Below are 27,189 nucleotides of genomic sequence, written 5' to 3' on the forward strand. Positions count from 1 at the left end.
ACCTTGCGAATTATTAGGGGCTTAATGAGTTTATAATTTATTCGGAAGTAAATGTGTTCTTTTTCAGAGAAGTTAGAAATATAATTATTTTCATATGACATAAAATAGTAGAAAAGATATTAGTTTTGAAGAGAAATTAATGATGTAAGTGCCAATAAATAAATAAATTTTGTATTTTCTCTCTCCTCTATTTGGATTGAACTTTTTTTTTTATCATTCATGAGCTCGCGTCTTCGAACAATTACTTCGAATCAAACGCCGTCAAGACCCACTCCAAGCCGTTGATATTATTTGGGGTTGGAGTTAAACTCATGACCTCCTTGGTCATAAGCAAGGTAATATTTGGATTGAACTTGGTTAGAGATATTGAGTTTTCTATTAGTTACCTATTTATGGACTAGCTTTTGATCTCGTTCCAAATGTCATTATACAGTTTATTTTTATTATATTTAACTCATGCATTACGGACTCTTATCATATAGATAAGTTAAATTAAGATAAAATAGTGATTAATAAAGATAGAAAATTAGAGGAGAGAGAAATAAATATACTTATCATACTAACATTTTAAAAAAAATTATATTAAAGTAAACATATTCTTATTCCACAAAAGTGAATTGAGGAGGAATTAGAGGTTAGGTTTGTGAAGTTGATGTAATGGTCCAGCATTTGTAATCCTCATTTGATCCTATTGGAGAATAAAATCAAAGTATTGGGATCTGAACCCGACCTGTGGTCCAGAGTCTACGGTGGATCCATCAGCCTCATCTACTGCTGCTTTGGACCACCTCCTAAGTCCTAACTATTGATGTAATTAATCCACCAAAATCTAAAGATCTTTAGAATATTTTAGGTTGATGACACCATGATCCCTCAAATGGAAACAAATTAATTACAGAATAATCACGAGTAAAATGACTATTCTGCCGTACTCTATTACATTATACAAGCACAATATTACTATGTAAATATCATTTCATTTCTCCATTTACTCTTCTATAATGTTTGCATGAAGCAGAAAAATATGTGGACGTGTACAAAAAATCATTTGGTTATTATAAAACATATGTATTTAATATAAAAAATATGAATGTATTCAGTTTCAAAAGTTCATTATTATTGTTAATATTGTGCAAATAGCTAAGTGGAAACTTAATTCTCTTACTAAGAAGTAAGTTGCCAAATTGGTTGCTATCAATAATTCTTGAGACAAAATGGATCCCCATCCCAATGTCCCTCTCTCTAAGGTATCTATCCTGTCACCGCCCTTTCCACCCAACGGCTATCCTTGCAGCTTGTATATAATAATATCTAAAGCTACCCAGAGAAAGCCACGATTAGTGACATAGAAAGACAGAGAGGTCCCTTGGGACCTCCAGAGGACCATGCCTCTCGGGGAGTTTTTGGAGTTTTTTTTTAAATGTTATCCTAATTTTTTTTAAACTCAAATTCAAGAAAATTGAATAATTTGAAATTATTTGTTGATCTAAGTCTCATAAAGATTTTCTAATTTATTAAAAACGATTTATGTATATGAACATGAAAAAGGAATATAAATAGAGAGCGGAGATCTAAGAAAAAAAAATTAGTGTGGATCGACATCTTATCTGTTATATTAACATATAAGTTTTCAATGTATCAACCCAATTGTATCTAATATTAATAGCTTAAACTTAGGACAACAATACGTTTGATAAGCACTCTGGAGTAGTTTTGAGTAACAGGAAGTGGACATCAGTTAACTCATGGGAATTGGAGCCGAGACTTTTGTCATTCATCATTCATGGGAACTCTCTAATAATATAAAAAAAGAAGAAGAAGGAAGAGAGGTAGTTATAAACTCTGAATCTATTCATATTTCAGAGGTAGGAAATAGATCCCTTGGCATGTACATGCTAATCTTTTTCCATGACATAGGAGAATGTCAACATAAGCATTAATTAAAGAGAAAAAAATATCAACTAGCTGAGTTGGACATCTGGCTGAGATTTTTCTTCTAGATGAGTTGCTCTTGTTTATATGTGTGCTGAGGTGTTTTTGGCAGCCTATGGAAATGGTCAAAAACAAGTGCCTTGGCCATTGGAGAACATTCTCTCTACCTAAGTCTTTGATACCATGCTTGTCAAGCCCAACCATATCTTTGTTTTATTTCTTTTTAGACTTCTTTCCAGCAATTAAAGTGATTTGGACATCCCCACCCCAATCAAGAGAACAAGTACAATATCAAGATAGTGGAACTCATTAGGGTAGTAAAACCTATGGTAAATTTTACATTTAAATTACTCTTAAGTAGTTACCTCAACTTTTATATTTATCAGTGGCCTCTATAGTTTAGACTAGTGCAAAGTTGTTAGTTTTTTCATATAAATTTAACAAACTAAATATAAATTATTGTTAATAATTATAGTGTATAATCATATGCATAAGTTTTATAAAATTTTATGAAGAAAATCAAAGTGAAATGAAAGTTTTTAGTATATATGTTTCTAACTAGGGTTAACTAAATTTTACCCTCCTATACTTATACTCTAAATTATTTTACTTCTATGTATTTTAAAAAGTCTTAAACTAGTTCGTAAATCGGCTTAATCCAATTTGTAGCGATTCTGCATGGGATTGGGGATCTGTGGGTAGATGCACGAATTCTTAAGTATATAATGGAGGTGATGATGGATTGGAGGCCAAGTATGTGATGGAGTTGGCTCGGCAATAAATAATAGTGGTGGTGGCTTGTGGATACATATGCGATGGATGTTTGAAGGCTATGATTGGCCTACAACTGTAGTAGCGGGTAAAGATAAAAATAGTTAAGATAGAGAGAAGGGAGAGAAGTGGGCATACACTATGGGATTAAGAAGATCGACAAAAGAGAGAGATTAAAAGCTAGACAAGACTTTATTAAAAGAAGAGGTGGCACTGGTTGGTGAAGAAATCAACGAAATAGGAAGATTAGAAGTTAGACGAGACTTTGTCAACGAAAAAAAGTGATGATAAACAGTGAAGGAGAGAGATGTAGAGGCCGGTGGCTAGTCGAGAGAGATGCCAGCCAATAAATCTTTCATTTCAAGCATGCCTAAGATACAAACTATATGACCATATTTATAAAGATTAAATTAAAAGGTCATAAACAAATTTAACTAAACTAGTCTTCCTTATCTTTCAAACTAACCCTTCGTTTTGACGCAGATAGATTCCGAATATGAAAAAATTGTGAATACTAAAATTGTACGTCCGGAGGTTAGCGATTTTATCTAATTAGTTTGGTATTATTTAAAAGTCTGTGAAATATTCTGTAAATATTTTTTTTAAACTGTGAGTTAAATTTAGCTAATTAAATAAAATATTAAGCTCTAATTAAACTAAATAATTAAATAAGATAATTAGATTCAATTCATTGATCCCAATGTTTCGATATGTTAGTTTTTTCATCCATATCAACCGAGAGAGCGCCCAACAAATTTTAAAAATTGAATGGAAACCGAATTCCCTCCATTTTAAAGTCTTTTTATGGACAAAAATATTTTCTCACCATGAATTATTTCTTTTCTCTTTAAAAAATACTGACATATATTTTTATCTTACTTTCTAAATTATGCTAAATATATAGTAAATTCTATCAAATTTAAATTTTTATGAAATTTAATACTTATATCTATATTTCAAAATAAGATTCAGAATAAAAGAAAAACTCATATATTTTGTCTAATAAAGACGAAGTAGAATTTTGGTTATTTAGGCTCTCTCCACGAGATTCTTTTTAAGTACATGATAAAGTATATTACTATCTAAACCTATTTTTGACGGAACGCAAGTGAGGGAGAAAAATTTTCTCATGCCGATCTACAAAGAAAGATGGTGTTATAGGAAAAGAAGAATTTGTCTATGATATTAACAATTCTCCAAAAGATAACAACAAAATTAACTGGATCGTCATATCTTAGAAGAGCGATTGCCAATCTTTAATTAACACCTGTAGGCAGTAATATCACTCACGAGATACACCAGAATGTAGTTATCATAAAAAGTCATATTCTATGACAAGATGCGCATGGCCATAAATATCTTCCCTTTTAAAAATGACTTACTAAAACCTAAATCTTGACCGAGTTAATCTCTCTAAAATACCCCCATTCGTTGCTATGTAAATATATAGCCGACTATGTGATTAAAGATAGCGATATCAGATTAAGTACATTTAATTTTAAATTTATCTCTTCGTTAATTGAGCATTACCATTGTGATTAATGTACAACGTGAGCCTTAATTAGCGATTTGTGATGGTGGAGATCAACAAAAGCTGGATTAAGACGCGGGAGGACAAAGCCAAGCGCGAACGATGATATTTCGTGAATCATCCCATAAACCCTTGAGCAAATGATTGGGAGATTTTATTTTATTTTTTTAATTTTTTCTTTTATCTAACGGAGTTGATTTGACGCCGTGAGTCGCGAAGCCGAGACGTGTGCGGTATTCCTATATTTTACTGTATCTCCTAAGACGACCGCGAAACTAAGTACACGTCCCTTTAGAAAATAAAATTAATATGAGGCCCTTTTTGAGAAAAAGAGGGGGGGGGGGGGGGGGGAGAGATAAATTATTTGGGAAGACAAGGCGTATATATAACGGACGGCGGCGTCAATGCTTGGACCCCTCTCCTTCTCCTTCCACTTCCATCCTCTCTCTCTCTCTCTCTCTCTCTAGTCCATGTGTTTGTAGTGAGGTTAGAGAGAGAGAGGGGATACTCCGAGTTGAAAGTAGAACCCAAAGAATCTCTCCTTGTTCATCTCAACTGCGTGATGGTAAGCTCTGATGGGGGTAGATCTGTCGTAGTCTTTTCGCTTCTTTGATGGATTCTTGGTATTTTGGGGTTCTCTGGTTTGGGTTGGTGAATGAATAACTAAGTTTAGTAGACAAACCATTGGGAGTGGGAATGTGGTAAAACCTTTTGTTCTCAAAATTCTTCATTTTTGGTTATATTTCTGTGTTTTTAGAAGATTTTCCAGCAGATAGCTTTGCTGGGTCCTTTTTTGTTTCCTCTCCTTTAGTTGGTTTTGCTTTTGAATCTAAAATCTAAGTGGTTCCGATGTCCCGGAACTTCTCTGGGATGTAAAGATGGACGCTAGGTTTGTGCATGAGGTGCGGTGAATTTTTTGGTTTGATTTTGTTGCAGGGCGTCCTTTCTTTCCTTCTCTTTTTCTACGGTTTTGAATGGAATCTCGTGGATTTATTGCTTTTACTGTAACTAGGAACTTTTATTTTCCCAAAAGCAAATGAGGAAATGCATATGTTTGTGAGATGTGGAAATGTGAAGCTCGGAGCTCTGTTTGAGGTTGAGGTGGCTTTCTGTTTTGGGATTCATTAATTTAAAGATGCGACCTTTGGAATACTTCAAGATGAAAATTTTCCCAAAAAACAAGAGAAAGAAATCTTAGTTGGATTAATGTGCTTTAAGTTGCTTTATGGAGTGACTATATTGGATAAAGTCAAATATTTTTTTTTACTTGATGCTGTTTCATCGGTTGAGCAGAATAACAATTATTACAACAGGATTGTTCTGTTCCTTAGTAGTTCTAAGTGTTTCTAGGCTGAGCAGTTGCTAACCTGTACTGTTTGGAAAAATTTGTCAAATTATTTTCTGTTTTTTTGACACAAATTGTTTTGAGAGATACCTTATTAATGAAAAGGCGGATGCTGAGGCATATTAACAATTTGCAAAAGGGTCATTGCCTACCTCACTCCTTGAAGCCCTTATACCTACTTATCTGTTTCGTGATTAACTACTAGGAATTAGGTGTTGAACAATTTGTAATTTGCCACTTTCTAGGCATACATTACTGTATGCTAGTAAATATAAGAATAGGCATATTTCTAGTTCTTGGTTTTTGTTGAAGTATCACATGAAGTTGTACTATTATTGATGTACCACACTTGTTTTAGATTCTCAGCATGAAAGACAAGGTTCTGTAGAATTATGTGAAGGATGTAAAAAGCTCGTGTCTTATTACCAGTTACAGATTGGTTCTCTATCTATTTGAGCGGAAAAGCTCCATCAAAATGTTACGATGATATTTATTGGCCTAGATTTATATTACGTTAAGTGGAAGGTAACCATGGATATCTTGAGTGCACAAATATTTTTCTGCCAAATGCACATCTCAATCTTTATGAAAAGAATATCATGTTTATCCTGATAAATAACATTTTGAACTATTTATTTAGTAATTTCCCCAACGTGTTCCTTTATTTGAAATTTCAGATTTACTATAGAAGAACTGGTAAAAGAGAGCATTCTGCCAAACTGTGTAGTTTCAATAAGAATAGTGCAACTGACACATTGTAGTCCTTATAGCCACTAACATTACCTTTTCTCCAGGAAAAACCTAATGAAGTATTCCTGTTTTGGTGAATCGGACAATTGTAGCTGCATTTTGCCATAGCATCAGATGAAGATGTCGCAGGTGATATTTTTGTTAGATATATTGCTAGATATTCTCCATTATACATTTCATACTTTTCTCATTTATTTTCATCCTTTTAATCTGAATAAACATGTTGAGTCACAAATTGATCACGCTTAGATAGTTAGGGGCTTGTGGTTTATGAGCATCCCCTAGTTCAAATTCCAGCAGTACCTATTTGTTAATTAGGTTTGCCTTATGTTGAAATGTCTCCACTAATTCAGTAGGATACAGGTTTTTCCTGGCGTCTTCAGCCTATGTCTGGAATGAATCTTTTCCCGATATGCTATGCTGTTACAAGCGGCTGCTAGTGTAGGCATAGTGTTTTGTCAGCAACTTCTGAAGTAGTGGATGACTGATTAAATTCTTGATAGCACAATATATTTGGTTGAACACTTGTTTTCTTTGCTTAAGGGGACTAATCTTATACAAATGAGGACTAGTCTGGTTTTTTGCTATGAATCTATTCTATGTAGAATAATGAGGTTACTTGTTGCTCAACATTAATTATTCTTGATGCAAACCTGATTCTTCCATATTACCTTAACTCTGTAGAATGTTTCATTTCATCTAACAGGAGTCTCTACAGGATCCCCAACACATGGAAGAGGTAAAGCCATCAGTACAACTGACAGGTGAAATACAAGGTAATCAGCAAAGTACCATGGCCCCTGAGGCTCCTGGAGCAGATACTACTTCATTATCAGTTGCAAGTAGTGACAATAGAAAGGTTTCTCGTGAAGATATCGAACTTGTAAGATGTTCATTTCCAACTCAGTTGCTTTTAGTATGACAGATTTTGTGAATTTTCTTCTTTCCAAATTTAAAATAGTCATTTTACTTTTTCACGGATTAACATACCTATTTGTTGCAGGTTCAGAATTTGATAGAACGATGTTTACAACTGTATATGAATAAAGGAGAAGTAGTCAGGACTCTATCTACTCGTGCTAGAATAGAACCTGGTTTTACTACTCTAGGTGAGGCTTAATCAAAGGAACCTTCTCTTTTTTCAATACAAGCCAACATATGTTTTACAGTTCTTTGGTTATGCTTAAGAGTTAAAGCAGTAATCATAATGTTAGGGAGGCATATTTGTGCCTTTCCATTGTAATATTTGGTTTGAAAAATAAATGCCAAACAAGTACTTCTTGACTTACTCTTTTTCATGGAAGTGGGGAATATGTTTTTTTTTTTTTTGAAAAGTAGAAAAATATTCAAGCTGATATGTAACTTCATATTCTTTCTAAATCATCCTGTCCGATATTCTTCATTATTTCAGTTTGGCAGAAGCTGGAAGAGGAAAACTCTGAGTTTTTCAGGGCTTACTATATAAGGCTGAAATTGAAAAAACAGATCATCTTGTTCAATCATTTATTGGAGCACCAGTACCATCTGATGAAGTACCCAGTGCCAACTAAGGTTCCATTGGCTCCTATACAAAATGGGATTCATCCTATGCCTGGTAATTTCTATTTCTCAAAGCTTTAAGCTTTGTAACAGGACTGTCAGAAACAAAATATTTTGAATCCTAAACTATATATAGTTTTTAATTTTATGACTTTAACCATTCTATGAAAATGTTAGCCTTCACAGTATTGCTTATATGTAATATTAGGGGATGGGATGACCAGTTGAGTTATTTGATTGTTTCCCTTCTTTAACCTTTAAAATGTAACTTTGAGATATAACTAAGAAATCATCAAACTTGGTACCACACTCATCAGACTTTACCATTCTGAGTTGATGAGATACTTTTTGATTGATGTTTTGGTTATCACTTATCCGATCAATTTAATAGTAGTTGTTTAGAAATTAAATATTAAGCATATTTGGCTATCCTGTATAATAAAGATTGTTCATTGACAAGCCATCCGTAGTGATAACTATATTGTGAATTGGTTCATTATGTATAATTACTCCATCTCATCCTGTCAGATGTGAAGTGCAAAATTAGGTGATAAGTGATTCTTCCCTACTTGATCTTGTATCCTGTAAAACCTTTTCTTTGTGTAGTTTCCAGGATTATATGTAACTCCACAGGCTTCTCCTCCCACTAATGTTATTCTTTTTTGCAACATCATTGAATTACAGTTACCCGAGTATTATTGCACTTGCCAATTTGTTGGCTAGTAAATAACTAAATATTATCAAAATTTTTGAGAAAAAAAAAAGATCAATTGTGACAAGAAGTGAGTAATCGATTGGGTTCTTTTAAAGGGTTTATATATTGTTAAAGCAAACTTTTCTAGATCCTACTCCATTCATATATCTGCAAAAGTGTCATGTATTTTACTTATTGTGCTTTATTTCCATGAATATCATGTTCTCTTTTGGTTTCTGAAACCATCACTATCAAAAATTTCTTGTTCAGTTTCTCGCTTGCAATTATCATTCTTATTCAATGCCAACCTGTTTGCAGTGCAGTCAACAATTTACCTATGGGATATCCAGTGCTTCAGCAACCCCCAATGCCAACCTCAGGTCAACCTCATCTTGAGTCTATGGGCTGTGGTTTATCCAGTTGTCATGTGGTGAATGGAATTCCTGCAGCAGGCGGTTATCATCCAATTCGAATGAGTTCAGGAAATGAGTAAGTGCATCTTTCTTTTTTCATTTTGGGGTCCATTTTTTGATTTCTTCTTCTTTTGTATATGGTTAATATGATAACACCATCTGACCATGTTAACATTTCCTTACTATAATGGTACACTATGTTAGAATTGCAAAGAACAGACTATGATCAAATCACCATTTCGTAATTCTTAGTCAATCTTTTGTCTGATGGTTCATCTGGTTTTAATTTCCAATCCCATTATTCCTTATTTATGTATAAAGATGAAACACAATTTCATCTATTTCTTACTAGTTCTCATTATTCAAATCACAGTGGTTCACTGGGAGCCATAATTCAGTTGCTGTTCATCTTGTCAAGTTAGTAAAACACCACTAAAAGGAGGATATTCTTCACTACTTTCAAAAAAGAAAATCTCCAAATGCTTATCTTGAAAATTATAATATGATTTTTCGCTAATTCAAACTCTTCTAGAAGTTAATAATAGCAATATTTTTTATGCATCTTGGATATGCCTCCTATGTTGTCACTAAATATTCTGTGGATCTTGTTGAAGCATGGTCATGGACAATGGTATGTCTGAAGCTGCACCTGCTGTGCCTCCATGCAGTGCTATGTCATCAATGTCAGAGATGGCCGTGAGTCCTGCATCTGTGGCATCAAGTAACCATTTTCCTTTCACTCCATCTGAGATATCAGGGTTGGGCATGGATGCATCTACACTAGATGCAACCTTTGCATCTGATGTAGGGAATACAGGAGCCCTGCAATTAGGACAGGATGGTGGGGTTGGATCCTCAAGAGACTCCATCAGATCCTTAGGACAGCTTTGGAACTTCAGTCTTTCTGATCTAACAGCAGACTTGACAAATTTGGGAGGTAAATTTTATTTCAGCAATTTGATGCACATTCAGTTTCTTTTCTTCATAGCATATATAAGGAAAGATGGTGAACAGATTTGAAGCTGGGAAACATTGAGATACACTTACCTTGATTTCCTTTGTTCTAATCTTAGTTATTAGCTTCTAATAACATGTTTTTCTTTAAGGTTCTAACTTGTCAATTGAAATGTTGATTGAATCCTTGTTTGCAAATGATGATTACCAATGTAAAATGGTAGTATTCCAAGTGTCCATCTTGGGGGTTAAGGCACCCTCATTGCGTTGATCATCCACTGAGCACTGTAGGGTTCTTTTTCCATGTAGTCTATGCACTTTTTATAAAATTGATTTCCCCAAGCAAGCTTGAATCATGTGAGTCAACAAATCTAGTGGTCATTCTCATATGACCATTATTTGTGAAGGCCAACACATATTCAGTACTGAGTATATATAAGTTCAATTGCGAGAAGGGTTTTGAAATTCTCAATGTATCTGATCTACTATAATCTGTTTATAGTATATCACTCTGATGTTGTGTCGAGTCTAGTAATTTTAGGACAGCAGCAGCTATTTTTAGCTTAAATGGAGCTAGATTTTCTATACTATATGCTAAATTTTACCAGTATAACGTAGGAATCCTCTGTTTTGAAATTCTCAATGTATCTGATCTACTGTAATCTGTTTATGGTATATCACTCTGATGTTGTGTCGAGTCTAGTAATTTTAGGACAGTAGCAGCTACTTTTAGCTTAAGCGGAGTTAGATTTTCTATGCTTTATGCTAAATTCCACTAGTATAATGTAGGAATCCTATACAAATTTGTAGCTTCCAATATAAAAAAACATATTTTTCATCTTTTCAGCAGTAAGTTCAGTGAACTTGGCCATAGAAAAAAGTCTACATATTTATCAAACACTAATTCTAATTGTTTGCTTCTCTTCCTGCTTGTATCATATGCACATATATGGTTTGTATCAGATCTTGGAGCTCTTGAAAACTACTCTGGTTCTCCATTCCTGCCGTCGGACTCTGACATCTTACTTGACTCCCCTGATCAGGATGATATAGGTAATTTTGACCTTCACATTGCATCGTATTTTCCTGCACATTCTGTCTTCTATATTAACGTGTCATTTTGCCGAGGAATTCCTGATGTATGTTCAACATGTTTCAGTTGAAGAATACTTCGCCGATGCCATCAATGGGCCATGCTCTCAATCAGACGAAGAGAATAATCGAGAACAAAAGTGAAGCTTCCATTTTTCAAGCTTCTACCCCTAGATAGGCTGTGTATAACTTGGAAGGCCGGCTTAGTGGCGGCATCTCCTTGATATATGTCCTTCATGATGGAAGCTAATTGCTTAATAGCGACAGGAAGTGACCGCATCCTATTGGCCTATGCCACTGTCATGTTGGCAGAAGATGGCTGTTATTTATCTCTGTCATTATTTAAGAATTTTGGAGTGACTAGTGAAAGTGAAACTTCAAATAAATGGTGATGGTATAGGCAGGAGGAGCTCATATTTGTTGCAAGAAAAGATCTAACCAAGTTAAAAGTGGTATGATTCACCTTTGCTGAATCCTCTGTTGACTCTTTGCTGTTCAAATGGTGGCTTGTTCTGTCACCTGATTAATGCTGTAGTGATCACAAGCATCACTCAATTAGTGAGCTAATCCCACATTTCAGATTTAACTAATAGTTATTTAAAAGTAATTTGGACACATAAATATAAGATCAAGAAGGCATACAAAAAAAAATCCATATATTCCCTTTTCTAGACTCTCCTCAACCACTGCAGCTCAGGGTAGCCAACAGGAAGATTGGTGTTGATGTTCAATTTATATATATCTAGTTTATGAGCTTAATCTCCTCCAAAAATGTGAATGAGAAGCTCCTTGTGTTAGAAGAAGATTTATAAAATTCCAACCTGATAAAAAGTAAAAGATTTCTTTTGTTTTACAAAAGCAAAAGATTCAAAAGATGAAATTCTAGCTGCCTATTCATTCACTTTGACTTTATGAAATGCTAGGCAATATAGGCTAAGAAAACAAACAATTAACCACTTCAAACAAGAAAGAAACAATTGACACAGATTCTTCTTCTTTCTTTTTTTCAAATAACAAAAGCATCGCTACAAATTGCATCGGTTTTGGAAACAAATCAATAACAAATAGAGAAATTTTTATGAGAATTATTGGCGAATTATTGACATGGATAAGACTGGCACTAAATCTCTATATATATATATATATATATATATATATATATATAATACCCAAACAATTAATGTATCAATTTCCTTTTTATTTTATTTTTGGCTGGATCTAATCCAAAGTATGGTATTCTGCCGACTTGTCGGTTAGTATTTCTTCCTTCTTATTCCTAGACAAATAGGTAGTTATCCTGGGCCCTTAAATTTATATAGCGTTTTATTATTCTAATATAATTTTGTATGCCATAGATCATGTCAAAAATTATCATCATAATCTGGATTATTATCCTAAATTTTATCATGATAGTAGTATTCATTCCTCCCGAGCATACTATTATTCCATGATGATTTATAACTGTTTATATTATGAGAATTATTTGCTGGCTAATGGCTATTATTGTCCAAGGCCAATTTGATTGGTGAATTAATAAGCAGGATGATGGTTAATTCATAAAGCTCATAATAAGAATGACACTATAGCAATAAGAATAAGATATAATAAATTAATGGATTAATTGGATGATCCAAAGATCAGCTTTCATGCATGCCCATGAATTGCTTTCATCTCATCCACTCTAAAATATAAGCTACAATTAGAGTTTTTTTTTTAAAAAAACAAAGCTCTTAAATATATATTTTATTTTATTTAATAAAATAGTTTGATACATAAATTAAGAGGAAAGATAGAAGGATGACAAACAAGCATCAACCTTAATTATAACAGTAAGACAAATAAAACAAGATATCACACCATAAGGCTCACACATAATATATCTAAAAGAACAGCTTTTGAAGACGAACGTATGTATAAAAATCTAAGATTAATACGTGGCTTTATCGCAATCCAATAGTTATATATATATATATATATCACTCTGCGATATAAATGCCAAATAATATATATGGATTATATATGTGTCACCTCCCTATATTATTTAACTAGAATTATATATATATATGTCACTTTGGCATGCAATGTTGTGAAAGTGTCCATATGCATCCCATGTGAGTCTGCACAGAATCCACGTGGCTTGCTATCCTAAAATACTATATAATTCGGCGAAGCATAAGCCTCCAAGAGACAAGGGCCAACTTTTCGGCGCCGAGTTTCCCACTTGTAATACACTTCGAACATAGATGTTAACAAAAAGGAAACTAAAATTATTAAGAAAATTTTAATAATTTTGATTAAAAAAATATTAAAATAAACCACGTAGTGATGAAGGCAAACAGCAGCCCACGTATTCTATTATAATAGAGTGTTTGTCGGCGACGATGGCGGAGATGTTGCCGGATTCTCAGTCCCGTCTGTCGACCAATCGACAAACTCAAGCATTGGATTCTGGTACGGGAATCCAACTCCTATTTGAAGGATTAATACTGACAATATCTTACAATTATCCAAATAAATTGGAATTCCACTCAAATTAAGCTTGTTTTTTTTTTTTTGCTCAAGTGGATTAGTTTCTTAATAAATCTTCGCCCTAGGTTCGGTTTTTTTATCTTTTGTTTCTATGTAACATAAAATCTGTGGTTTACCTAGAGAACTTAGATCAAGATAACACCAAAGTCTAGCAAAGTTTGGTTATTTCCACCATAAGATCAAATAATTAAAAAGTTTAGGTAGTCAATGTTGGATCTTGGACATTTGGTTATGACTTGATGTAGAAGAGAAATGGAGAGCTTTGGCCGAACATAGATGAAGCATGACAAAATATTTATTAAGCTCAAAGTTTGGTTATTTAATCCGGAATTCATATGATTTTGACTGAATAACATGCTTCAAATTCAACATTTAGGTGTTATGAATTATATGGATCGGATCCGCTTATTCAGTATTGATGATTCTTTTGAATATATTTAAAAATGTAGGCTATTATATAGACGATTTAATTTATATGATCAATGTGAAATAAATATTAATCTAACAACATTACATAGCAAAATAAAATTAAAAGAAATTAAGAATCTCGCTTGTGAGATGTGACTGTCACTTTTAAAAGGCAACAAGCTTTCTATTGTAGAAATTCTAGTCGTGGTACCTCTAAAGTCTAAACCTTGATTGATTGACTTATTGCTAAATGCTCCTGCAATCAAAATTAAAGATACAGAGTAGAGTAGAGAATATTTATGAGATAAAGTCCAATCTTTAATTGTAGTTCTCAAGATATATGATAATCTGTTTGTTGATAACAAAATTCTTATCTTTACGGACTTTGTTTTTAACGAGACTACGTGGAAAGGTTCTCCCATTTTGTATTTATTTTTTCATTATTTTTTATTTTATAATTATTTTAAAAAATAATAATTTAAATTTTAAAATTAACAGAGGGAACCAACCCTCGCACCCATCCCTATCTTGCAAACCCAGCACTACCCCGCTCACACCCACCTTTAACTCTATAGACTTAACGTCATGGAAGACGATAGACCGAGAGAAAGAGGGCAATGTGATTAGGATTACAAAAGGTGATGAGAAGAGAATGTTAAAAGAATGCGTGAGAGAAGAAATACCGAAGGAGGATTGAAGAAAGATAGAATGTATCTAAGAAAAGAGATAAGAAATTACCGTGAATAAACCCTCAAAAGAGAGAAAAGCCAAAAATCCCTTGAAAGGTGGATGCCAAACTTGGATGCCTAAATTGCCCAAGTGTGAATCCACCAAATTTAATAAGGTAAAAGTCAGAACAACCTTATCTTGTCCACCATTTACGGATACCCAACTGAGTCAAAAGTTAAAAAGTGGTGAAGTTTGAACCAAAGCCTGGTACATGAACTTTGATTCCTCTGGGACTTAATTCGCTATATAGTGAGTAAAGTCGAGACATAATTCGTCGATAAATTCAACGTGATGGCTAATATTCCCCTATCCATTTCCAGTTCGAAAAATCCACTCGCTAAATTTATCAATTCGATTAACTAGAAAGGCAGACTCACCAACCTATCCTCCTTATAGCTTTTCAGGGAGCAATTAATAAAATTTCAGACTAAGTGAGCTTTCAAATTATCATTCAAAAAAGGTGGTATTCTATTCGAAATACTTGAAATATAACCTATATCTCTAATAAATGTAAAAAAGAAAGAAAGATGAACAGGTTTATTTTGCACACAAAAAACAAATAAAATATAAATAAATTAAATCCGCAGCCTCATCTAAAAGCAGTCTACGCCTTCTCCTAAATTTAAGAGAGGATTCGGCGCCACGTGACTTGTTTTGGCTTTTAGAAGCAAAAGATTTCGGCTCCAGAGAGTTAAAAAACAGAGAAGAGAGAGACCATAAAGAGCGAAGTAGGCTTCCACTCTTGGAGATTTCAATGTTATAAGTTTCTAAAACGATGTTTCATTCATGCACCAATAGAAAAGGATAATAGGACATTAGTTTTTTTAAAGCAATTGGCTTACACTAACCAATAAGTGAGCACAATATAAGATCTAGAACATCCAACAAATAATCTTATAGAAAAGTAGCAGAAATAAGATATCCATCTTACGAGTAAGTCTTTCACTTGATTAAACACAAACAGCACCGTAAGAATGAAACAATTTAGCATGGTGTAGCATAATCAGCACCATAGAAGACCAACCTGCACAGAAAATCTACAAAACTAACAAAAATTTGCACATTATTATTATTGTAATTTGCACATTAGAGAATATCAGAAAAAGAAAAGTGCACTTGTTATTAATCTCTGCCACAGTTGAAGTCCCCCCCCCACCATCCCCATTCCTCTCTCTCTCTCTCTCTCTCTCTCTCTCTCTCTCTCTCTATATATATATATATATATATAGGTCTCTTGAGCTTCCACTCTATCTCCTCCCCCAATCTCTTGCCCCTTCTGATCAGTGCCATCCCCCTTTCCACTCCCCCACCATTGGCTCAGTAGAAATGGCGGGTGTACTTGTGGTCTTTTTCCATGTCCTCCTCCTTGTTTTGGTCCCATTGGCTACTTGTGGGCATGACTATGGGAAGGCTCTCACTAAAAGCATTCTCTTCTTTGAGGCCCAGAGATCTGGGAGCCTCCCCGCCAACCAGAGGGTCAACTGGAGAGCCAACTCTGGCCTTCTTGATGGAAAGGCTAATGGGGTGCGTGGCTTTCTCATAAACAAGATGCCAGATTTGATGGGGTCATATAGCTAGAAACTTGCTCATATACGTATATGCATATTAACTTGGCTCTATTGTAATAATCACAGGTGGATCTTGTTGGAGGGTACTATGATGCAGGGGACAATGTGAAGTTTGGGCTGCCAATGGCCTTCACCATTACCATGATGTCGTGGAGCATCCTGGAGTATGGCAAGCAGATAGCTGAGAGTGGAGAGATGGGCCATGCCATGGATGCTGTGAAGTGGGGTGCTGATTACTTCATCAAGGCTCATCCTGAGCCCTATGTCCTCTATGGGGAGGTCACCCTCTTTCCTTTGTGCCTTTTGCTTCTTCATTACTATTTTTCTTTTCTTTTCCTTCACCTTTTATGTGCTAGTCTAGGTTTTGATTTCATAACATGCGCATATTTCGTGAATAATGAAAGAAAAAGAGATTTTTCACATTTTCTTTTGATACCTTATATTTATGTGCTTATTACAGTTTACACCCTATCTTTCATTATTATTCGATACGGGAATTTTTCAGTTCATGACATAAATGCCCTTTGACCTCTGCCCTCCAGAAAAGCCTTGCCGTGTTTATGTAACCGAAGAGCCATTGGCGCGAAACCAGATGTAACTAATAATAACTGCCCACTTTCTCTGTCACCCTTGCCAATTAAAACCGTCACATGGGCCGGTCAAATGTTATCATATAATAGTTCGAGTCACTACCTACTGTTTCAATTTCAATTATTATTATTTTCTTTTTAATTTGAGATGCATGTATTTCGATCCTTGTAACTTAAAACTTGTGATTTGGTGATAATAATTATTTAGGTCGGTGACGGTACTACGGACCATTACTGCTGGCAACGGCCGGAGGACATGACGACGAACCGCCAAGCTTATCGAATCGACGCCCAGCATCCGGGTTCGGATCTCGCGGGCGAGACAGCAGCCGCTATGGCCGCGGCGTCTCTCGTGTTTCGCCGGTCCGACCCGGCTTACGCGAACCGGCTCCTCCAACACTCCAAGCAGGTCAGTGGTGTTGGTGTAAAACGAAGCCGACATTAACCGGTCATTTACTTTGATGCACGGCGCGAAACGTACGTTTTGCGACACGTAGTAACTCCGTCAGTGACGGTTCGCGTATCGCCGCTGGCGCACATTTTTTGAGAGACGTTATCATAATATTCTATTCTCTCGATTTACTTTTCATTTTTTAACTTTTTTATTTTATTTTATTTTATTTTATCGTATACAGTTATTCGAGTTTGGTGACAAGTACAGAGGGAAGTATGACCGCAGTATTCTCGTGGCTCAGAAATACTATCAATCCTTCAGTGGATACGGGGTAAGTGAGGCGCACGTGAGCGGACTGTACTGATTTGACGGCTGAGATCATCCTATCTGATAACGGTTGTCGATGTGATGCAGGATGAGCTCTTGTGGGCCGCGGCGTGGCTATACCAAGCGACTAATGATCGATTCTATCTGGACTATGTGGCCAATAACGGCGATGCATTGGGTGGGACAGGGTGGGCCATGACCGAGTTCGGTTGGGATGTTAAATATGCTGGTGCACAAGTACTAGCGACAAAGGTACCTATTAGTAATTAATTACGTTAGTAATGGCCGATTAAGTACTCAATAGATTTAGTTCTTGCAGTTCCTTCTTCAAGGCAATGGCAATGTAGCTCAGCACTCGTCAGTGCTAGAGAGGTATCAGCAGAAGGCGGAGTTCTTCATGTGCTCGTGCCTCGGGAAAGGTGCTCGAAACGTACCGAGAACTCCCGGCGGTCTGATGCACAAGCAGAGCTGGAACAACCTTCAGTTCGTCACCGGCGCCTCCTTCTTGCTCACCGTCTACGCCGACTACCTTGCTGCGGCCGGGAAGAGCATCCAGTGCGCCGCAGGGACTGCCCAACCTTCTGAGCTTCTTGATTTTGCGAAGTCTCAGGTGAGTTGTTTCTTCCCACTCTTTTCTTGTGAAATGGTTTCAGTATTACTACTTGTATAAATTTAATTTGTTTCTCAGGTGGACTACATTCTTGGAGACAATCCAAGAGCTACAAGCTACATGGTCGGCTATGGCAACACCTACCCGCAGCAAGTCCACCACCGTGGCTCCTCCATCGTGTCCATCAAGATTAATCCCACATTCGTTAGCTGCAGGGGAGGTTATGCGACGTGGTACGGCCGCGATGCCAGTGATCCGAACCTCCTTGATGGCGCCATTGTCGGAGGCCCAGATGCATACGACGACTTCCTCGACGTCAGAGACAACTACGAGCAGACCGAGCCGACGACGTATAACAATGCTCCTATGATCGGCTTACTCGCTCGCCTTAATGGTAGATCGAATCAACTACTTACTGGTAACTAATTAAGTGCATGGCTTTGCGAATCCTTTTATGCAAGACTTATTTGATCAGTATTGAGTTTCATGAGATGTGTCTTTTGCTTGCAGAGTTAGTTCCTGCACCTAATTTGACATCTCCTGCTCCAGGTAATTAAGGATACGTATCAACTGACCATTTAATCAACACAACCATTCAACTAATTATGTTTGTAATCCTAACGATGGCTGCATCCGTTTTCTTGACAGTAGTTACTGAAACCACTTCGCCAATTGCCATTGAACAAAAGGCAACGACTTCATGGATTACGAAAGGTAAAACTTACCATAGGTACTCTGTCACAGTGACCAACAATTCACCAAAGACTGTGAAGGATCTCCACATCAGCACGTCTAAGCTTCATGGTCCATTATGGGGCCTCGTCAAATCTCGCTATGCTTACGTGTTTCCAGAATGGTTGGAGTCACTTCCCGGTGGAATGAGCATCGAGTTCGTTTACATTCACTCAGCTTCTCCAGCTGACATCTGGGTTTCTGGGTATAAGCTAGTTTGAGGAATTAGTGTGCTTTTAAGAGTTAGGTAGTATATTTTAGTCTAGGCAAGTGCGATTGGGGAGGAAGGAGTGAAGAGACCCAAATGGGAGTGTGCTCATCCTCTTTCTCCTCTTATTAAAATAGTTTGCAAAGGATTTGGAGAGATAGAGTTTGATAGTTGAAATGCTCGTCCTCCTTTTCCTAGCTAATATTATTACCGTTTGTGGTCTTTTCTTCTTTGTTTCTTTCATCAAACAAAGCTATATATGCTTGTGTACTGAATGATGTTAGCTTTAAGCTTGCTTCGCAATATGAATAGAGACTGTGTGATTAGATAATTTCTTCGTTCTTTTTATGTCCAAAAAAATAAAAGGGCCGAAAAAAAAATGTGCATGTAGGGATATGTAGATTCAAAGTCTAATTGCATGTTGCGGGGAATCGAAAATATAATCCAAACTCCAAAGGATGGATAATTTCCTAAGTCATTAACCTGTTATTAACGTGTCTAATCGAAATGTAATCTACATTAAAGGCAAAATGATATGGATAACCAAGTCCGGATCTAGATCCTAGCATTTGGATCCTTATTTGGTCGGATCCAATTACAATAAGCTGACGTGCATTAGATCTCATCTCGCCATCGACTTCTCCTTGCTGACCAAGTTACCCTTCTCCACACTCCTTTCTGCCCAAATCCCATCTCATCTCTCTCTCTCTCTCTCTCTCTCTCTCTCTCTCTCTCTCTCTCTGTATGGAGCACGGCAGTGGAAGGCTGGTGGATTTGTGCATAGAGGCCGCGAGCTCCACCGCCGAGAGCGTGGAGAAGTGGCGGCGGCAGCGGCGAACTCTCGAGCTCCTCCCCGGCAATCTCGCCGACTCCCTTCTCCGACGCCTCATTCAACGCCGACTTCTCTACCCTTCCTTGCTCGAGTGCGCTCTATTCTATCTTCGATGTTCTTACATTTTCCAGTTTCCTAGTTCGGCATTGAAAAGATGACCTTCATGTGTCTCAACTCAATGGTTGGTTTAATTAGTCATTCTATTATGACGATCTCGGAATTTGAGAAGATCCAGCTTGGTTAATGGAATAAAATGTAGCGAAGAGTCCTTTTGGTAATTTAATTGGTGATTTAATACCTATAATTTTGATTCAAAAGGCTTAAACTTTTTTGAACTTAACGAGCAACTGATCTAGTAAACTTAGTTTTAAGTTTTTACAATTGATAAATTTCTTGTTCTTGACCTTCTGATCAGTAATTCCAGAAATATCTACATATCTCTCGTAATTTGGAGAATATATTTGTTAACGCAGATCATGCACGACAATTCTCCAGCATTGTTTTGAAAAACTTCCACCTTAATGCGTAGGCTCCCATCTTAGATAGAATATAACTAGACTTTGCTTAGATCCCGCCTAGGTGACTACCTTAGCATCTCATATCATATTTATCATATTTTAGTACGTATATTGACTCTGAAATTCAAAAATATTATACATGTTGATGAATTAGTGGATTTTAATAGCTAATGATAGTTCTTAACAACAATGTATTAGTATAATGTTTAGATTATAGGTATTGATTTTATCTTATTTTTCTAACTATGATTTCTTTTATTTGATTATTTTTTAACCATCTTGAATTCTGAGCGCCCACCTAGGCACTACATGATCATTTGTCCGCCCGTCTATTGTCTACAATGGGCTTGAAAGGAACCTGCTATCAGCCTTTTGCACCAAGCTAAGGAATGCATCATTCTGCTTGGTCTATAAGATGACTTTGGATGGGCTCTTGGTCACAAATATATACAATCTCTTACAACCTTGTTCTCCAGCTTCTGCCCTATGTGATATTGTTGCCATTTTGTTTATCTCTTTGCTCATTTGATAATGTGTTTGCTGCATTTGCTATGCAGAGTATTCCAGTACCCTGTGGAGGAAATTGACTTGAAAGGTGACAGTAGTATAGATGCAGAGTGGATGGCATATTTGGGTGCTTTCCGTAGTTTGCGAAAGTTGAATCTTGCGGACTGCAGAGGCATCAACAATTATTCTATTTGGCCAATTTCTGGTATGAACTTTGTTTTAGTAAACTTATTAGATGTGATGTGATGTGATGGTTTTCTTATGAGAAGTTTCTTAAATCGTTGCATAAGTTCAATTTTGGCAAGTCGTAAAAGTTCTTGTCTTCAAAATATAAAGAGAGAGAAAGGACAAACACAATTGGCTGTAACTTTTGGTGGTTCACATTGGTACAAACTTTTTGGGTGATTTTAATAGGCTCTCCAATTTTGATGAGCTTCTGCTAAAGATAATTCATAGTTGGCACAACTATGTTATCATTCTCTGCAAAGGTTTGAAAATACTGTGACATTGTTGTAGAGAATGTTATCTTTTTTCATCACAAGAAAGTATGTGTATGAGAAGAAACTTATGTCGTGAATTGTATTAATAAAATTTTATTAGTGAGGCAATTAAATTTACTTCTTGCCCTTAGGAATGAGTACCTTGAAGGAGTTGGACCTATCAAGGTGTTCTAAAATTACTAATGCTGGCATAAAGCATATCATATCCATTCAAACTCTGGAGAAGCTATATATTTCAGAGACTGGAGTGACTGATGATGGAGTGATGCTCCTTCCTTCGCTTACAAACTTGTATTTGTTGGATTTGGGAGGCATAGCCTTCAGTGATAAGGCACTGTTGTCATTACAGGTATACCTTTAACCTAATTTCAGTATCTCATATATTGGATTTGTCATCTAACATTCTGCTTTGTGGCTCCAATTAGGATGCCTTCAGAATTTGGAAGTTTTGTTCTGATTATTCTTTTTTTTTTAAATCTACTAATCACAACATTGTCTAGATCTGCAGTTGTCTCTCAGATAATTATTAGGGCATTTTGTTACCCTAAAATGCAAGCTTTCTGTTTAGATTACATCAGTTTACTTTTATCTGAAAACTATCACTGGTAAAAAAAATTTATGAAATTTTTTTCTCTTCTTCCACTTCAATTAATTGCTGATATTGATTTTCTTTTTTGTTGTTGTTGTAGAATTTGACAAAACTAGAGTACCTGGACATGTGGGGTAGTCAGATTTCTAATAGCGGAGCTTTTGGCCTTAGGTTGTTTCCTAAACTGTGTTTCCTGAATATTGCATGGACCAATGTCACTATTTTGCCATATCTTCCTTCCATCGGATGCTTGAACATGAGTAATTGCACCATCCAGTCTGTATTTCATGGGGATTATGGAACTAGTGCTCCTTTAGCAAAACTCTCTGTCTCTGGAGCTAGTTTTGCTGATATTGATGAGACATTCTCTTGTATGGAAGTGAGCTCTATGACGTTCTTGGACATGTCCAGATGTTCCATCAGCAAATTCTACTTCTTGGACAATATGAAAGGACTGGAACATTTGGATCTCAGCTTCAGCGGAATAACTGATAATACTGTTGAACACATTGCCAATGTGGGAGCAACCTTGAGATATTTAGACCTTAGCAATACTAAGCTCACCTCCCACGGAGTGTGCATGTTGGCTGGATCAGTTATAAAACTTGAATCCTTCTCTTTAGCTCACACGGCAATTGATGATTCTGCTCTCTCATACATCAGTATGATGTTCTCTTTACGAATATTAGATTTAAGCCACACAAATATTAAAGGTAGAGTTTTACCTGGAAAGTGGCTTTAGCCATTATTGACATTAAAGTATTGTTACACAAAAATCTCATGTTTCTGTTGGAATGCCAGGTTTGGTTTACTGGGGCAGGGACGAACCGGATAGAACATTGTCATTATGTGCTCTTCAAAATCTTAGCCATTTGGAAAGCTTAAACTTAGAAGAGACAAATTTGACTGATAAAGTTCTACAACCCTTGGCTTCCTTCAAAGAACTAAAATATTTGTATCTGAAGAGTGATTTCCTGTCTGATATTACCTTGTGTATCTTATCTTCTCTCTTATACTTGAAAGTTCTTGGTTTTCGTGGGACTGTGCTGACCAGCCTTGGACTTCTACACTATGTGCCCCCAGCAACACTTCATCTATTGGATTTGAGAGGATGTTGGCTCTTAACTGAGGATGTGATTGCATCATTCTGTAGAAGTCATCCTCAGATAGAGGTGAAACACGAGCATATTGAGATGCCTCATTCAGAACGAGATGTTTCTGTTGCTCCATGTCATCATGGAAGGACGACCCAAGCTCATCAACTAAGACAAAAAAAAGTGACATTTGCACAAGCCCCATATGGTCTTGCAGGGACCTCATTTGTAGGTAATTGTGTTATCACATAGATCAAAGTCTTTGCTTATTGACCAAAGTACATAGCTTGTGCATTTCTTTATCTTAATCGACAGCCATTGCATTCTTACCACAGGATTCTTTTTTTTTCTTGAAAATAGACGAAAGAATAAAATATAGCAGGGAGGAATTGATGGAGTTGCAGCATTCGGGTCTGTCGAGCTTTGCTGTACCGCATGTTACTCGTGTTCCACTAGAATTGCAGAGGAAGGGATAAGATGGATTCTCTTTCTGAGGTTTTTGCAAAAGTTCCAGTTGAAATTTCCCTTGTGATTGTTATGATGTTGTAGTATATGAACTTCTGAAGTTCAACTCGTTTTGATGTTGTAAATGAAACATTATATGTAATGCGGAATTATTTTGGAGTCAATAGATGCAAGCTTCTAAATTTTGTTTGTGTCACAGTAATTTAGATGCAAGTTATCATCAGCACACAGCAGGCTGCTAATGCTATCTAGCACATAATGGGACGTGCCAACTTAAAATAGCAGTATTAGGGTATGATTGGGACCAAATCAGGAAATCAATATAAATGAATTATTCTTTTGAGAAAATAATGGTATTAATATTAAATCCATTTAATTTTATTGTTTGTAATGACATAGGAATTTATTTCCTTGTGTTCCTGTTTTTCTATCTGACCCTTGAGCTTCAATAAGTACGGATTGGTTTTGAGATTTCAACTTATCCAGGATATATAGTATATGAAAAAAAGACTATACCTACCAATTAATTTGACGAGTTAATTTCTGTAACAAATGAAAAAGATTACAAACTTTTCCAACTGGGTGCCTCGACCATCATTGATAAAAAGCGAAGAAGCACTACAAGAAGATGAGGGAAAGATTACATTATTTGTAAATGGTAGAGCATAGAAGAAAAGTGACTATGTTATCACAAAATCAATTGGCTATATATTGTTGAGCATAAGAAAACTAACAGTTGAAAGTTACAGTGCAATATCAATAACTACACTGACGACGAAACCCAGTAGTGCACCGACTATAACCTGAAGCCTTGTGTGACCAACAAATTCGTTCAATGGCTTGTGAAATCTATAGGCATTCCCTACTGGTTCCACGACATCATTTCTAAAGCTCTGTGTTGCACTCAATTTTCTGGATGTAATTCCGTTACTACACAATGAATAAGAATCTGCATCGGAGCCATACATATTTGCCTTCTGGGGCACAGAAATTAGGGGAGCAGTTTCCTCAGAATTGATGGAGGAAACTCCAGGCGTAGACTGAGTTGCATCATCTTGGTCCCAATGAAGAGCCGGCTTCTCTTGGAGACTCAACATCATGTTAAGAAACTGTGCATGGTAACCCACTTCTTTTCTAACTCCCTGAGGTTGACAGGACAATAAAGTTTATATAAGGATATAATCCGTTAACATGATTTCTCGAAATAAAAGATACGATTGCACCAAGAAATGTAATTTCAGTTACTGCAGCACAGCCTAGACAAAGAAGTTTTTGAGTTTGTCACTAACCAGAGTCTCAAATGGGTTGCTAAAAGGCCAAGCAAACAATTTGCCAAGAAGATCCGAAATCCTAGATAGGCTAGGGGTAAATGGAAAGGAAGATACCAGAGAACTAGTTATTAGTGCATCCAGCCACCGTCCGAAAGGGTCATCAGCATTATACATCAGATATTAATTTCAAAACTAAAATTAGCTTATGTCGCAAGCAGAGTTTAGTGTTTGACCACTGGCACAATGTCATTTACCATTTTGCTCCCACATTCTATTTATCAGACTGTCTATTATTCCCCAAACATGCAAAAACTTAACATTGTTAGAACCAGTAAAAGCAATATAACTGCATTCCTTTACCATGTCTATGCTACTGTGCAAGGAAAGCTGGATGACACATGAGATGGTATAAGCATGGTCATTAACACATGAGAATGCCAGTAAAAAGAGCGGCTTTGTATAGTAGTGAAAATAGGAGAGACAGAACAAAGAGAAGCGCATGTGCTGGGAAGGATATGAAATGCTCAGGCTGACAACACATGCCGTCCTTGTGGGGTTGGATTGTAAAAGTATCACATATAAAGCGGACAGCAAATTCGTGGAGACTGACTGCTACATGGTCCTCAAACTGATCCTAAACTTTACTCTATCATAAGTAATCCACATTGATGCTATAATTTTTTTTTTCAGTTCCAGTTAAAAGAATGTCCATGTATATACACGTATATGTGGTATGCATAAAAGTATATGTTTCCATGTATATTTTCTCAAATATAATCAGTTAAATATGTACCTTGAACCCAGAGAAATGGTGGTTTATCTAATTCTTGCCTATTAGAGAGCTAATTTTCTAGGTTATCACATGAAACAAACAAATGCTAGTTTAATAAATAGCATAATGCCATGGAGATGGGTCAAACAAAATCCTTCAAACCTGAGCATCATACATAACGATTGCAGCAAAGACAACAGACATGCCAAAAATCGAGTCCGAGAATCCCCTGCACTCCATAATCAACCAGGTTATATGAAGATCAAACCACTGCTAACATCCAACAAAGAGTTTCTACAGACCAATAGATGAATATGAATTACTTTTGGCAACCAGAAGGTAAATGACAAAGCATTGTTCTTTATACCAAACATATATAGATCAGCATGGGTTGCAAGTACCGGTTCTTAGCGACATAATTTAGGGAAAGCAATATTTCACTCACCTTTCAAGACCTAGTAAAGTTGCAGCAGCTACAACACTCTGAAAAATTAACAGCAGTTTGAGAGCACTATGAATAAAGAGTTCATTGCTGAAAATTAAATAATAACCAGAAGAGGAAAACAATTCATTTGAACAAAAGACATTTCCTTAGCCTCAAGTACGTCAACTTATAAGGTAAGTGGATAAGAAACCACAAGAAGAAACTAATCTTACGGCGGAATGGGTTGAAGGCATTCCTCCCGACCGAACTGCCGCCCTCCAATCGATGCCCTTTCCCCCAATAGCCGAAGTCAGTGGCTTCGAGAGCTGCCCAATGGCAGATGCGAGAGTGGATGCTATCAGAACCTGGAAACAAACCAAATTACCAATCAAACAGAAGAGATTTTTCTTCTCAATTTAATCCCAAGAACGAGACCCAAGTGGTGAGTCAGGTTATCCTTACCTTGTTATGGGCAAGCTCCGAAATTTCCTCCACTCCAAGCCTCAAACAAGTGATTCCGCCTCTGGGTCTTTTGGGTTTAAGCGATATATATAAAAGTTGTGACCTTCTAGAGCGACAAGTAGAAGAAGAGGGCCGAGGTAGGAGACGAGGGAAAGCAGCAGAAGAAGAGGAATAGGACATGGCGTGGAAGTAGAGTGGTTAGTTTCTTCTAGCTTCGGATTGATTCTATTCATAATTCTCACTTTTATCCATTACTTTCTGGATCTCGTAAGAGGACTGAGACTTCTGGTCGAGGGCTCAACTGGTGGGTGGCTCCAAATTCGTCTGCGGAGAGATATTGGGAAACAATAAAATTTGCTTCCATCCGTAGGTCGATGTAATTAATTATGTTCACCAAATTTGCGTTATATTCCGTTATTGTCCATCATTTTCTTTATGAATATGATTAAATCCAAAGATATAACTGTAATTACCAGAAAGTAAATAAAGTCGTCTACTTTAATAGAACATGCTTATTGTGCTACTGAAGAAAAGTCTGTGGATGGGTCATATGCACCCAATTACGTGTGGTCGATATAGAAAAAGAAGCGTAATTATGCAACAACGTGTTTGATGAATTGCTCAGTAAACCTGATCAAA

General features: G+C 36.3%; 4 protein-coding genes across 6 annotated transcripts; 3 read left to right on the forward strand and 1 right to left on the reverse strand.

Moving 5' to 3' along the window:
- Positions 1-4,636: 4,636 nt before the first annotated feature.
- Positions 4,637-11,505, forward strand: LOC140768806 (uncharacterized). 2 transcript variants are annotated; one of them, XM_073109225.1, is made up of 9 exons: positions 4,637-4,799; positions 6,374-6,458; positions 7,036-7,212; positions 7,333-7,438; positions 7,741-7,923; positions 8,886-9,051; positions 9,590-9,912; positions 10,893-10,982; positions 11,089-11,505. In XM_073109225.1, exons 2-9 carry the CDS (start codon positions 6,444-6,446, stop codon positions 11,163-11,165), a joined length of 1,137 nt encoding a protein of 378 aa, XP_072965326.1. In that variant the 5' UTR covers positions 4,637-4,799; positions 6,374-6,443; the 3' UTR covers positions 11,166-11,505. The 2 variants fall into 2 exon arrangements, with proteins under 2 accessions (XP_072965326.1, XP_072965327.1); XM_073109226.1 differs by having other exon boundaries at positions 7,048-7,212.
- A 4,432-nt stretch (positions 11,506-15,937) lies between these two features.
- On the forward strand, positions 15,938-19,447 carry LOC140768803 (endoglucanase 19-like). Of its 2 annotated transcripts, none has more exons than XM_073109222.1 (9): positions 15,938-16,211; positions 16,322-16,534; positions 17,054-17,254; positions 17,481-17,570; positions 17,654-17,818; positions 17,886-18,176; positions 18,255-18,594; positions 18,687-18,725; positions 18,825-19,447. In XM_073109222.1, exons 1-9 carry the CDS (start codon positions 16,014-16,016, stop codon positions 19,127-19,129), a joined length of 1,842 nt encoding a protein of 613 aa, XP_072965323.1. In that variant the 5' UTR covers positions 15,938-16,013; the 3' UTR covers positions 19,130-19,447. The 2 variants fall into 2 exon arrangements, with proteins under 2 accessions (XP_072965323.1, XP_072965324.1); XM_073109223.1 differs by having other exon boundaries at positions 18,828-19,447.
- Positions 19,448-19,759: 312 nt separating this feature from the next.
- Positions 19,760-23,797, forward strand: LOC140768805 (uncharacterized). Its single transcript, XM_073109224.1, has 6 exons — positions 19,760-20,039; positions 21,024-21,178; positions 21,605-21,822; positions 22,163-22,775; positions 22,864-23,388; positions 23,517-23,797. The coding sequence occupies exons 1-6, from the start codon at positions 19,861-19,863 to the stop codon at positions 23,630-23,632; spliced, it is 1,806 nt and encodes a 601-aa protein (XP_072965325.1). The 5' UTR covers positions 19,760-19,860; the 3' UTR covers positions 23,633-23,797.
- A 453-nt stretch (positions 23,798-24,250) lies between these two features.
- On the reverse strand, positions 24,251-26,910 carry LOC140768313 (uncharacterized). The gene is made up of 5 exons (XM_073108564.1): positions 26,551-26,910; positions 26,322-26,453; positions 26,110-26,147; positions 25,827-25,893; positions 24,251-24,763 (listed from the first exon to the last, which is right to left on the reverse strand). The coding sequence occupies exons 1-5, from the start codon at positions 26,728-26,730 to the stop codon at positions 24,365-24,367; spliced, it is 816 nt and encodes a 271-aa protein (XP_072964665.1). The 5' UTR covers positions 26,731-26,910; the 3' UTR covers positions 24,251-24,364.
- Positions 26,911-27,189: the final 279 nt, after the last annotated feature.

Source organism: Typha angustifolia, chromosome 10 (genome assembly GCF_048772165.1).
Source record: "Typha angustifolia cultivar Huaian chromosome 10, ASM4877216v1, whole genome shotgun sequence".
Lineage (NCBI taxonomy): Eukaryota > Viridiplantae > Streptophyta > Magnoliopsida > Poales > Typhaceae > Typha > Typha angustifolia.